The sequence below is a fragment of the Labeo rohita genome, chromosome 12 (genome assembly GCF_022985175.1).
Source record: "Labeo rohita strain BAU-BD-2019 chromosome 12, IGBB_LRoh.1.0, whole genome shotgun sequence".
NCBI classification, from domain to species: Eukaryota; Metazoa; Chordata; class Actinopteri; order Cypriniformes; family Cyprinidae; genus Labeo; species Labeo rohita.
This window is the reverse complement of record NC_066880.1, coordinates 18,409,316-18,423,340: the sequence shown is the minus strand read 5'-3', so window position 1 is coordinate 18,423,340 and position 14,025 is coordinate 18,409,316. Positions and strand designations below refer to the sequence as shown.

At 32.5% G+C, this 14,025-nt stretch overlaps 1 protein-coding gene across 1 annotated transcript; it reads right to left on the bottom strand.

Annotated features, from left to right (window-relative positions):
- Positions 1 to 2,020: 2,020 nt before the first annotated feature.
- Positions 2,021 to 12,166, bottom strand: ercc4 (excision repair cross-complementation group 4). Its single transcript, XM_051123891.1, has 11 exons — positions 11,722 to 12,166; positions 9,894 to 10,074; positions 9,586 to 9,781; positions 9,292 to 9,499; positions 6,856 to 7,036; positions 6,640 to 6,762; positions 6,454 to 6,561; positions 5,801 to 6,374; positions 4,446 to 4,538; positions 3,704 to 3,816; positions 2,021 to 3,616 (listed from the first exon to the last, which is right to left on the bottom strand). The coding sequence occupies exons 1-11, from the start codon at positions 11,896 to 11,898 to the stop codon at positions 2,886 to 2,888; spliced, it is 2,685 nt and encodes an 894-aa protein (XP_050979848.1). The 5' UTR covers positions 11,899 to 12,166; the 3' UTR covers positions 2,021 to 2,885.
- Positions 12,167 to 14,025: the final 1,859 nt, after the last annotated feature.

The following is a 14,025-nucleotide window of genomic DNA, read 5'->3' as shown; positions in this document are numbered from 1 at the left end:
CACCTTCATTGAGAAAAAGTGAGTCATTATGAAAGTAGTCAAAGAAAGACGTCATGCAGTTTTGGGACAATATCGGGGTGAGTAAATTTTGGATTTTTTTTTTTTTTTCGTGTTGAATACACGGAGATAATTACAGAAATAATTTATTTTAATAAGGATATAATGTTAACATTTTTCTAAAAAATTAAATAAATGGAATATGGAATATATAAACATCTAATAAGCACGTTACTGCATTAAAATGTCTACAATACAAAAAGTGATCTAGAATTCTTACCTATAACTACATCCTACTACAACTACATCTTACAAATTATTAGAAATTGCAAAGTTCGATTTTAACACACAGTGTATTTAAATATTCAGTCATACATCAATTCATTCACTCCACCTTATACAAACAAATCATAATAAATATGAATATTAATCCCTTTTGACAAGGCACAATTTAATATGAAGATATTCTATACAATGTCTACTTGTTTTTCTGAACAGGCATTACATCCATGGGATTGTGTAGGAATTCATAAATGCTGCCTGGCATTGCTGCTACATTCAAAACAAAGTTTGGGTAAAATTACTATTTTTCTAATCTAGAAATGGATATTTATATTCATTATTTAATGCATAGATGCATTAAATTGATGAAAAATCATGTGTATCTTGTGTTTCATCATACGTTTCAAAAGATTTTGGTTTCCAAATAAATGCTATTCTTTTGAACTTTCAATTCCTCAAAAGTTTAATTTTTTCAACTAGAAATGGATATTTATATTCTGTAAAGATGCATTAAATTAATGCAAAGTCACAGCAATTGATGCAAAATCGGAGACATTTATAATCCTACAAAATAAATGCTATTTTCCAAATAAATGCTATTCTTTTGAACTTGGGGAAAATTATAATTTTTTAATCTAGAAATGGATTTTTTTTTCAGTAAAGATAAATTAAATTGATACAAAGTCACAGATATTTATATTGTTACAAAAGATTTCTGTTCCCCCCAAAATCTATTCTTTTAAACTTTCTATTCCCTAAGAAGTTTGTCAAAAATGATCATTTTTTACACTAGAAATGGATATTTATATTCAGTAAAGATGCATTAAATTGATGCAAAGTCACAGCAATTGATGCAAAGTCGCAGACATTTATAATGTTGCAAAAGATTTTTGTTCCCAAATAAGTTCTAATCTTTAGAACTTTATATTTCCTCAAAAGTTTGGGGAAAATTATCATTTTTTACACTAGAAAACGATATTTATATTCAGTAAAGATGCATTAAATTGATGCAAAATCACAGACATTTATAATGTTACAAAAGATTTGTGTTCCCAAATAAATGCTATTCTTTTGAACTTTCTTTTTTTCAAAGGTTTGGGGAAAATTATCATTTTTTAAACTAGAAATGTATATTTATATTCAGTAAAGATGCATTAAACTGATGCAAAGTCACAGGAATTGATGCAAAGTCACAGATATTTATAATGTTACAAAAGATTTCTGTTCCCAAACAAATGCTATTCTTTTGAACTTTCTATTCCTCAAAAGTTTGAGGAAAATTATAATTTTTTTTTTAAATCTAGAAATTGATTTTTTTTTTCAGTAAAGATGAATTAAATTGATGCAAAGTCACAGTAATTGATGCAAAGTTGCAGACATTTATATTGTTACAAAAGATTTCTGTTTCCAAATAAATTATATTCTTTTAAACATTCTATTTCCTAAAAAAATTCGAAAATTGTCATTTTTTAAACTAGAAATGAATATTTATATTCAGTAAAGATGCATTAAACTGATGCAAGGTTGCAGCAATTGATGCAAAGTTGCAGACATTTATGGTTTTGCAAAGGATTTCTGTTCCCAAATTAATGCTTTTCATTTAAACTTTCTATTCCTCAAAAGTTTTAACTAGAAAAGAATATTTATATTTAATAAAGATGCATTAAATACATACAAAGTCGCAGTAATTGATGCAGTCGCAGACATTCATAATTTTTCAAAATATTTCTATTTCCAAATAAATGCTATTCGTTTGAACTTTCTATTTCATTCTTGTGTTAAATACATTGAGATAATTACAGAAATAATTTATTTTAATCATGATAAAAATGTTAACATTTTTCTAAAGCTGCCTGACATGTTGCTACATTCAAAAGTTTGGGGAAAATTATTTTTTCTTTTAAACTAGAAATGGATAATTATATTCAGTAAAGATGCATTAAATTGATGCAAAATCACAGTAATTGATGCAAAGTCGCAGACATTTATAATGTTTCAAAAGATTTGTTTCCAAATAAATGCTAATCTTTTCTGTTTTTTTTTTTTTTAAATAGTCCAAAGTTGAAGACATATCTAGTGCTTCAAAAGATTTCTGTTTCCAAATAAATGCTATTCTTTTGAACTTTTTATTTCTAAAAAAATCTTGTGGGGGGGCGGGGGAATTAAAGTAGTCCAAAAAAAAAAACAAACAAAAAAAACAGCATGCAGTTTTGGAGCAATATCGGGGTGAGTATATTACAGAATTTCATTTTTGTGGTGAACACACAGAGATAATTGCAGAAATAATTTATTTTAATCGTGATAAAAATGTTAACATTTTTCTAAGAGTGGAAATATCACACATCTACTAAGCAAACAACTGCATTTAAATTTCTACAATAGCAAAAAAGTGATCTAGAATCTTACCAATAAATTCACGCATTGTCAAAAGTCACAAAGTTTGATTCTAACATACAAGTTATTTAAATATTCAGAAATACATTAATTCATTCACTGCATTTTACAAAAAAAAAATGTAATAATAAATATTAATATTAATCCCTTTTGACAAGGCACAATTACCAAACCTGAGATTACAATGCAAATACTTTTCTTTCACACAATCTCTACTTGTTTTTCTGAGCCGGCACCACATTCATGGGATTGTGTAGGAATTCATAAAGCTGCCTGGCATTGCTGCTGCTGCCCAATATCTCACTTAGCTTTTCCTGACTAAATGTTAGAAGATCAGCAAGACAGGAAGCATGTTTTATAAGGCTCTTGAAGTTTTTCACATTGACTCCAGGCATACGTAGCAAGAAGTCGTAAGGTCCGGGGTTGTACAGATCTGCTGATTCCATCACCGTCTCCGATTCTGCAGTAACGGCCTGAGCTGTGGCAGCGTCAGGCTCCGGACGGCCTTGTTTGAGCTCTTGAAACAGCTCTGCTGTCACATAAGGAGACGGGCACCAGAGCAGCCTCAGGCGGGGGAAATGCAGGGTGAGGAGAGTCAGTTTGGAGGTGATGTCACTGGCAGAGATCTCCTGCCGAAAGTCACTGCGGGCCACCAAGGAGAAGGACTTTGCGGGGTCAAACTCGATAAGTAGCACGGGGCGGCGATAGAATCGACTCATAGAGAGGCACTGTGTGTAAAGACGCCCACTTTGCAGGGAACCAATGAGGTCGCTGACACTTTTGCGCTCTACGCAGATCTCAGAAGTCAATATGTAGTCGCCAACCTCTAAGGTGACCGGGTCAATGTCGAGACCGCGTTGATGCAGAAGGGAAGGAAGCTCGCTGCGGAACTCCCGCATGTCGACTATAATTCGCTGTGGCTCTTTAACCTCTTCACGACCCCCTAATTGAACAAACCAACCATTTTTCAGCACATGTTGAACTGTAAATGACGTAAATGAACATGTCAGGTGGAAAAGTGAAGGTTTACCTGCTTTGCGGGTGTCTGTGGTGGCACTGGCAGGTTCATGACTGCGGACAAGATCTAGGTTGGTGTCTTCTCTACCCTCTCTCTCTTCCGGCACAACCATGCTGGCCTTTTCCCTGTTTCAAAAAGTTTGTTGTTGTTTTTTTATTGCCATATCAGTAGAGCTGCAAAACGATTATCTGCGATTAATCAATTCAAAATAAAAGTTTATGTTACCATACTATATGTGTGTGTACTGTGTATATAAATACACACACACACATGTATAGATTACATGCAAAATATTTATATATTATATAAATTATATACAAGTGCTTACATACAAATACATTCAATACATGCATTTTATATACATATGTGTGTGTATTTATATCTACATAATACATATACACAGTACACGCATATAGTATGTAAACAAACTTTTTTTTTTTTTTTAAATCGATTAATCGCAACGAATCATTTTGCAGCTCTACATGTCAGCACAAAAATGAACTGGAAAAATACAAGATTTAAAAACACCAAATAATAACAAAAATACAGTAGATAAAATTATACTAGATTTTTTAATTAACAAATGATAAAAAAAAAGAAATGTTTTCAGGTTAAATCATACTAAACAAGTACCTGAGTGAGTGTATGTCATAAAGTTTTCTCTATTTTAAAAAGAAAATGGCTTTTAAAATAAACAGTGTCACAAAAAGATGAATGCAGCTGAACTTAGATAAATAGGAAGTATTCAGCTAACCTTATGAGGTGCTCGAATGCTTGTTTTTCTTTGCTCAGGACTGTAAGATACCTTTGTTCTTCTGTCGAGCCTCCATATATTAGAAAATACACACTAAACATAAGGGGAAAAACAATCACGAAAGTTAAATATTATTTATAAAAGAATATATAAATTAATATAATACCATTCAAACCCTTACAAAAATTAACTATTTTACTGGTTATACTACAAATAGAACCAAAAACCATGGTTAAATCACAAATTAACCATGGTTTTGCTATACTAACCATAGTTTAACCATATTTTCTAGTAAAACTGTGGTTATAAAAATGATAATCAGTACAACAAAAAAACATGGTTACTACACTTTTACTATATTAAAAACATAACACATTTTCATAAGGGAACATTTCAGTAAGCATGATATTAGAAATTAAAACTTCAGCAAAGATGCATTAAGTTGATCAAAAGTCACAGTAAAGACATTTATAATTTTACAAAAGATATGTTGAAATTAAATGTTGTCTTTTGAACAAGTATCTATAGTTAAAAAATGTGTATATGTATATACATATATATATATATATATATATATGTATAAAGAGTTTATTTGCAAAAACAGATAACTCCGTTTTTAACAATTTTCAAAAATCATGTTTTTGCATTCCAATTAATCTCAATCAAACTGCAGTTGGGTTATTTTGATTAAGTAAAAATAAAAAAAAAACAAACTACCACAATAAAACACAACAAAGACATGATAACATAAAAAACATGATTTTTTAATATTTTAACAGAGTCCACTGTTTTTGCAAATAAACTCTTTATATATAAACTGAAAATATATTAAATAGTGCTGTCAAATTGATTAATCATGATTAATTGCATCCAAAATAAAAGTAATTATTACACACAAATGTATATGTATATATTTAAGAAATATTTAAAGGCTAATATGTATTCATATTTATAGACAATTTATATTATATTATAAATATAAATGTACATTACATTTATTTCTTAAATATATGCATTTATATGTGTATGTTTATATATACACACACATTAATACACAGCACACGCACATGTCATGTAAAAACAAACTTATTTTGGATGCGATTAATCGTGATTAATCGATCTGACAGCACTAATATTAAAAAAAAAAAAAATTAAAATTGTAATAATATGTCACAATATTACCTTTTTATTTTATTTTTGATCAAATGAATGCAGCATTGGTGAGCTGAAGTTATTTTAAAAATATTCAAAAAAAAAAAAAAATCATACTGACCCCAAACTTTTGAGCAGTAGTAAACAAGAGTACTATTAAGTACTATTTCTTAGAATATATATAATATATATAATATACTCACCGGAGAGGTTTTCCTGGCCTGCTGCCTTTGTAAATCTCAAGCTGCCGGACAAAACTGAGTTCTGCATCATACAAAACAACAAACATCGGGTCAACCTCATGCAACACCCGTGTCAAACTGTAGGGGTCGCTGCATCCCTTCAGTGGGTGAATGACAGTCAGTGGCTCTTTAAGAATGCCATAGTAGTCATCGGAAGAAACATCAAGAAGAATCTCTTCTTCTTCCTCCTCCTCCACCTCTTCAGTCAGCCCTCTTTCATCTTCACTGTTCTCAGTTAGGTCCTTTTCAGCTCCATCTTCCTGCCTCTCCATCTGAGAGATTCGTGATGGTCTCTCAGCCTTTGCTGGTCTCTTCAAGTTGGTTTTGTTTTTTTTCGGCCGCCCATTCTTCCCTTTGCTCCTAGCAGAGTCTTTCTTAGGCCAGCCTTTGTCAAGCTTCAGTAAATCAGGCTGAAGATCTTCTTTTCCAATGGTTCGTGAATAAAGGCGATTCAGTAGGTGTTCTGCTCCTTTCTGGATATATTCCTTCAGCTGAGCGCACGTTCTGTCATCACTCGCGCATATCAACACACGGCCTGGTGTACAGATAATAAATTTAACTAGATGCTTTGCATATGAATGGTTCATGAAATGGTTTACTGTTAAATATTTTACCTGGTTCATGCTCAGAGCTGCTGTTTTCTTTTTCAATCTCCTGTAGCACCTCTGTTAGAGCTTCCCACTTTGGATTTTTCTCAAGCACAAGCTCTCTTTTTGGAGGGGCTAGTTTTATACAGAAAAGAAAATTAGAAACAAGCATGTAAACACCTTTTAGAAGAAACACTACACATCAAACTGTACCTAGGGCACTTTGTTTCTGGTCAGTCTCTCCAACTTTCAGTTTCTTCTTTGACTCCTGAATGTGATACACACGGCTGCGAGCATTTACAAACATTGATGTGCTTGAGTCCAAGAATAACCAACCTGATTCAGAACAGGAAAAAAAGAGAAAAGAATTAGGTGACCTTTGACAATTACTTGCTCCATTTCTGAAGAGTTCAAATCAGCTGTTTGTACCTGAATTACTACCAAAGCTTTTCTGGCTGGTTCTCAAAGACTCCAGGAGATTGAGGAAGGTGACACAGTCATATTGAGTGAGGTAGAGAAGAAGGGTTCTTAAAATCTTCAGGTCTTGAACGAGAGATTTGGTTCTGGACCCCAGCTGATGCCACAGTGGGTCAAGATAATGTCGAATTGTCTACATATAAAAAAAACATGGTCAGGATCTCACAATTTACTCATGATCAGCAACTAACACGTTTGTGTATGTGAGTGTTATTCATTTCTCTTTCTTTTTTGTTTTATTGTTTCCTTTAAATTTTTTTAATTGTTCTGAAATAATTGGCTAAATATATCTGTCACAGCGATACAGCCCTTTTTAAAATTAATGTAGAAGTAAATAATTTATTTATAACCATTAATATAATTATCATTTAGAATATTTATTTCTAACTATTGTAACATATGAAATGTAATTATTATGATTACTGCATTCCAAATAATAATACAGTTGGTGTCGAAAGTTTACATCCCCCTTTCAGAATCATTAAAATGTTATTTTACCAAAATAAGAGGGATCATACAAAATGCATGTTATTGTTTATTTAGTACTGACCTGAATAAGATTTTTCACAAAAAAGATGTTTACATATAGTTCACAAGAAAAAAATAATTAATAGTTAAATTTATAAAAATGACCCGGTTCAAAAGTTTACATCCCTATAATTCTACATACACCTGAATGATCCACAGCTGTGTTTTCTTTCTTTTTTTTTTTTTTTTTTTTTGTTTAGTGACAGTTGTTCATGAGTCCCTTGTTTGTCCTGAACAGTTAAACTGCCTGCTGTTCTTCAGAAAAATCCTTCATGTCCCACAAATTCTTTGGTTTTCCAGCATTTTGTGTATTTGAACACTTTCCAACAATGACTGTATGATTTTGACATCCATCTTTTCACACTGAGGACAACTGAGGGAATCATATGTAACTATTACAGAAAGTTCAAACACTCACTGATGCTCCAGAAGGAAAAACAAAGCATTACTTTTAAGCAGAATGAAGATGTGTACATTTTTCTTATTTTGCTTAAATATTAAATATTTGCTTTTTTTTTTCATTTAGTACTGCCCTTCAAAGGCTACAGAAGATAAGTACATGTTTCCCAGGACAAAATAAGTTACATTTACCCTGATCTTCAAATTCTAAAAGTTTTCATCCCCCAGCTCTTAATGCATGTTTTTTTTTCCTTCTGGAGCATCAGTGAGCGTTTAAACCTTCTGTAAAAGTTGCATAAAAGTCCCTTAGTTGTCCTTAGTGTGAAAAAAATGGATCTCAAAATCATAGTCATTGTTGGAAAGGGTTCAAATACACAAAATGCTGGAAAACCAAAGAATCTGTGGGACCCGAAAGATTATTCTGAAGAACAGCAGGCAGTTTAACTGTTCAGGACAAACAGGGGACTCATGAGCAACTATCACTAAACACAGTATTAAAAATCAAGGGGATGTAAACTTTTGGACCAGGTCATTTTTATAAATTCAACTATTATTTTCCCTTGTGGACTATATGTAAACAAATTTATGCGAAATATCTTATACAGGTCAGTACTAAAAAAACAACAACATGCATTTTGTATGAACCCTCTTATTTTGGTAAAATAATTACAATTTTGAATGATTCTAAAAAGGGGATGTAAACTTTTGACCTCAACTGTAACTAAAAATTCTTGTGAATTATAAATAAGTGAAAGTAACCATGGTGTTATTTTCATAAAAATAAATAAAAAACTATTAACAACAAATAATTAAGTATTTAACATTATTATCATTTATAATATTTATTCGTAACCAATAGTAATAAACATAATCATAATTTAAAGGGATAGTTCACCCAAAAATAAAAATTTGATCAATAATTACTCACCCTCATGTCGATCCAAACCTGTAAGACCTTTGTTCATCTTCAGAACACAAATTAAGATATTTTTGATGAATTCCAAGAGTTTTCTGACCCTGCATAGACAGCAATGTCATGGTACTCTCATGAACACGCGTCGTGAATAAAGCTTTCTTTGTTGTTTTCTTTGCACACAAAAAGTATCCTTGTAGCTTCATAAAATTAAGGGTGAACCACTGACATCACATGGACAATTTTAACAATGTGCTTACTACTTTTCCTGGGCTTTGAATGTGGTAGCTGCTTTGCTGTCTGTGCAGGGTCAGAAAGCTCTCGGATTTCATCAAAAATATCTTGACATGAGGGTGAGTAATTAATAATGAAAGAATTTTCATTTTTGGGTGAACTATCCCTTTAAGAACCACACAAAAATAAGTAAATTAAATTGTAAAATATAAAATGCAGTCTTATTGTTGTTTTTAATTTGTTTTTTAGTGGTAAAGTGATCTTTTCCCCCTTGTACAGTACTATCAACAGCACTATGAAATGTCATTTCTCACTTTCTCAAAGGAAGTGCCCAGGCTGTTCTCCAGAGAGAGGTCTTCTGCTTCCAGAGTGGGATTGTAGCGCTTCAGCTCTTTCAAGCAGGCGTTCATGATGTCCAGAATAGAGCTCTGAATGGCTCTCATCGCTGGAGTCAGAGACACATGCAGCTCCACCACATCTGGCTTATGTTTTTCCAGCGTTGTGTTTACTGATGCTTGAAATCTAGCAGATAAAGCATTGCAAATACACTTGATCAAACACAACACTTACCTATAAAAATCATAAAAACCAAAAATAAAGTGTCATACCTTGGCCAAAGAAAGAGCTTCTTCACAAACAGGTTTCTCATGACACGCTCGACTTTACAGAAGCCGGAAGAGAAGGATGTGGCTTTGTCCGTAAAGGCCTTGATGAACCCGGTCTTGTTTTTCTGCCGATAAAGTCTCAGAATAAAAGCCTCCTGACAAGACTCAATGATCTTATGCGCACGATACACCAGGATTCCTGTCCAAATACGCAGTAAGACAATTTAGTCCAGCAACACATTATTGAAAAATGTCTGCGTTGATTATTTTTAATAGACACAGCTTTGTTTTTTCAACAGCCTTCCACTGACCTGTTATAAGGTTAGCAGGAATTCTGTCTGTAAGGAAGTCCACCACTAGGATGCGGCTGGTCACAAAGAGAACTCCTCCTTTAGTGTACACATTATATCTGTCATTGCTATGCACATCACTAGTCACAGTCTGGGGAAGATGGCTCACTCCTTCAGCACGGAGCTGCTCTGTAAAATATTCCTTTAACAGACACACACATTCATCACAACTTCCATCACTATTATTGAATCATTAAAACCCTATAAAGCCTACTGTATCATATTTGATACATGAATGTTAAAGGCCTCTAAATTATCAACATGATCAAATCTTTTTACTTTTTAGTGAGTAAAAGTTTTAGTAAAACATTTCTAAAAAATTTCCACCTTCACATCATTGTACACATCTTTTTGTAAAAAAAGATATATAAGGTAACAAATGATTTTTATATTCGTTGTTCGTAATATTTCAAGATAAACTTTAACTGGACTGAAGCAACACACTTGATTATGCATCTTTTTTTTTTTTTAATGTAAGTATAAATATGCTATAACAAGATTTTGAGGAATGTTTACTTGTCTGAATCACCATTGTATTGCATTTAATTATATGTTTTGATTTTCAAGTTTTGTTTATATCATTTTAATATCATCTTACATATTATTAAGATGTATTATTGAAAGATACAGAGAGACAAATGCTATTTACAAGCATTTTATGTCAGTAGACTGCTATACTGTTATAACAATCTCATTGATTTATATTACAATTTATATGACAATCAAAATTGCATCTTACTTTCTGGCCTTATAAATAACAAAACGTGTACAAAATTGTATATTTTGGGCCTCTGAATAAAACTGTACTCTGTAGTAACTTTGTATGTTCAGGTAAAAATGGAGTGTACTTTACAGAAAGCATACTCCTAACCATGAAAGCTAAACACTTGAGTATGGAGAAAAACACTTCAGTTATTTATGGCTTCCTGTTTTAACAAACAAATTGGATTTTTTTAACTCTTTGATTTTCTAAAACTTCAATGGCACCTCAACTATGATTTAGCCTATTTAGCAAACCACACGATCACCACATAAGAAAATAATGCTTTGGTAAATCACAATTATGACAAGTCTGTGTCAAAAAGTGAACTATGACAAAATGTCTACATTATAAAATTTTCCAGTTTCACAATTTAGAGGTCGAAATTATGAGATATCAAATCAGAAAGGGATAAAAAGTCTAAATTATTGTATACTCTTAATCATAATTATGAGATAAAAGTAGACATTAAATATAAAGGTGAGCTTATATTATATGATATACTCTGAATAAAACTAAGTTGTTTTTTCAAATAATTTTGATCAATATCAAAGTCAGAAAGAGATTAATTTTGATAGATATCAAGTCTGAAAGAGATAAAAAGTTAAAATTATTGCATACTCACAATCATAAAATGAGATAAAATAGAAATTACTACAAAGTTGAAATCTGAATACAACTGAGGTGTTTTTTCCTCATATAGTTCATATTCTTACTTCTCATTATAAATATTTCAGACTTTTATTTTATGTCAGGCTTTACAGGCTTATGCATAACAATGCAATGCATATAATGAAAATGAATGTGGTGTAGATGCTGTATCTTTTATAGCATTTCATTCAAATTTACAAGCTTTTGTATCAATTTCTAGGTCATCTGCAGTTCACATATTAACAAATACACGTTACATGCAAATAATTAAACAAGAATTAGCTGAATGTAAAACACGTAAGACATGCCACGTCAACGAAAGCTATCCTCTTACTGTAGATCAGTTACAGTGTAACAGGATAAATCAGCCTGACCCACCTGTTCAGGAGTGGTTGTGTTTAATAAAAGCACCAGACTGCCCTCCTCTGAATATACTTTCATGAAGTGTAAGAGAATGCGGTCGATTCCGAGCCCCTCGGCTGTAATGAGCAGTCCGTCTGTGCTGAACAGACTAAGAAACATCTCCGTTTCATACTCCAGCAGCGGGCTCGCCATCTTCTTGAGCGACTTTTTAAAATAATTATCTAGATTTTACGTTCTGAAATACTGATTCATTGTGTCTGCTTTCTTACAGCCTTGCAGTTCTACTGCCTTTAATCAGGACGTTTCAAAAAGTAACCCTTCCATTTAATGTCTAACGTTATATTTTACAGGTAGCGCACACACAATTACACAACTGAGCGATACTTATTTTATTTTATTTAATATTCACATTACACAAATTTCACTCGTCTTCCTTACTGTTTCAAAAAGGCGTATTGTGTCACGTGACATGGCGGTGTTTAGAACGTTAATTCATATTGGCGCCACCTGCTGCACTGGAGGTACAATATAAAAGCCCAAGCAGCATTTTAAAGAAGTCCACTTCCAAAACAAAGATTCACATATAATGTACCCACCCTCTTGTTATCCAAGATGTTCGTGTCTTTCTTTCTTCAGTCGTAAATAAATTATGTTTTTTGAGGAAAACATTTCAGCATTTTTCTTCATATAATGGACTGATATGGTGCCCCGATTTTGAACTTCCAAAATGCAGTTTAAATGCGGCTTCAAACGATCCCAAATGCGGTTGTAAATGATCCCAGCCGAGAAAGAAGGGTCTTCTCTAGCGAAACAATCGGTTATTTTTATAAAAATAATACAATTTATATACTTTTAATGTCGAACGTCTTTTGTCTTCCTCTGACTGGACTGTTTTTTCCCGGTTCATGACAGTTAGGGTATGTCGAAAAACTCCCATCTCATGTTCTCCCTCAACTTCAAAATCGTCCTATATCGCCATTTTACTTTTTTTGTTAAAGGTGTTTGATCTTCTTTGCATGTTCACTTTGGAAAGACTGGGTCGGTGCTTCTGCAGCGTTGTGGTATTATTTTGAAATGATTTTTGAAGTTGAGGAAGAAAATACCATTGGAGTTTTTCGACATACCCTAACTGTCTTGAGTCAGAATACACAGAGTTCAGGGAGACCAAGACAAGACGAGCGTTTGAGATTAAAAAGTATTTCAATAGTATTTTTTAAATGACAATAACCGATCATTTGGCTAGATAAGACCCTTCTTCCTTGGGATCGTTTATAACCGCATTTGGGATCGTTTGAAGCCGCATTTAAACTGCATTTTGGAAGTTTAAACTCGGAGCACCATAGCAGTCCATTATATGAAGAAAAATCCTGAAACGTTTTCCTCAAAAAGCATAATTTCTTTACGACTGAAGAAAGAAAGACATGAGCATCTTGGATGACAAGGGGAGTGAGTACATTATATGTGAATCTTTGTTTTGGAAGTGGACTTCTCCTTTAATGAAATGATACTCTAAATAAGAAACTAAATCTGCCAGCAGGTGTTGGTAAATTCGTGAGTCATTCACTCATTCCATTGATTCGTTCAAAACGTTCAATTAAATTGCTCTCTTTATAAATAGGCTTTTGAATCATTGGTTCACATGATTCGTTCAAAACGTGGATTCATTCACAAACTAAACAGCGCTGTGTTGCGTGCAGATGCACAACAATTCTGCTATGGCTCCAGAAGTAATATGTTCTCTGTAAAATTGAGCAAAATATAACACAATATCAACTTCTTATTTACTGAACTTACATAAAATTACATTTAAGCTTGTGATAGATAGGGACAAAATCAGCACTCATGTCATTGCTCTTACTGTGATATGTAATATATAAATATGAGACAAAACACAGGACTTTTTTTTTTTTTTCACCAGTATCTTGAATTTTAGGGCATAACTGCATTTGTGGAGTTGATGTGCCGTGCATCATATTCGTCAACAGTCAACTATATGAAATATAAGACAACGTACAGGTCTGGGGGGCGGGGCCAGCGCATTAATAATGTGAGTTTTATAATCAATTGTATTACATTATAATCAATATAATGTAATGCAGTACTACCATGATTAAGACGTGTACAAATAAACGTTCATCAAAATTGCTAAAAATGTGTCTTGAGTCTCACATGATTCTTCAGAAATCATTCTAATATGCTGATTTGCTGCTCAAGAAACATTTATTATTATTATTATTATTATTATTATTATCAATATTTAAAACAGTTGAGTAAATTTTTTTGAATTCCTTGATAAATAGAAAGATCGGGGAAGGGGGG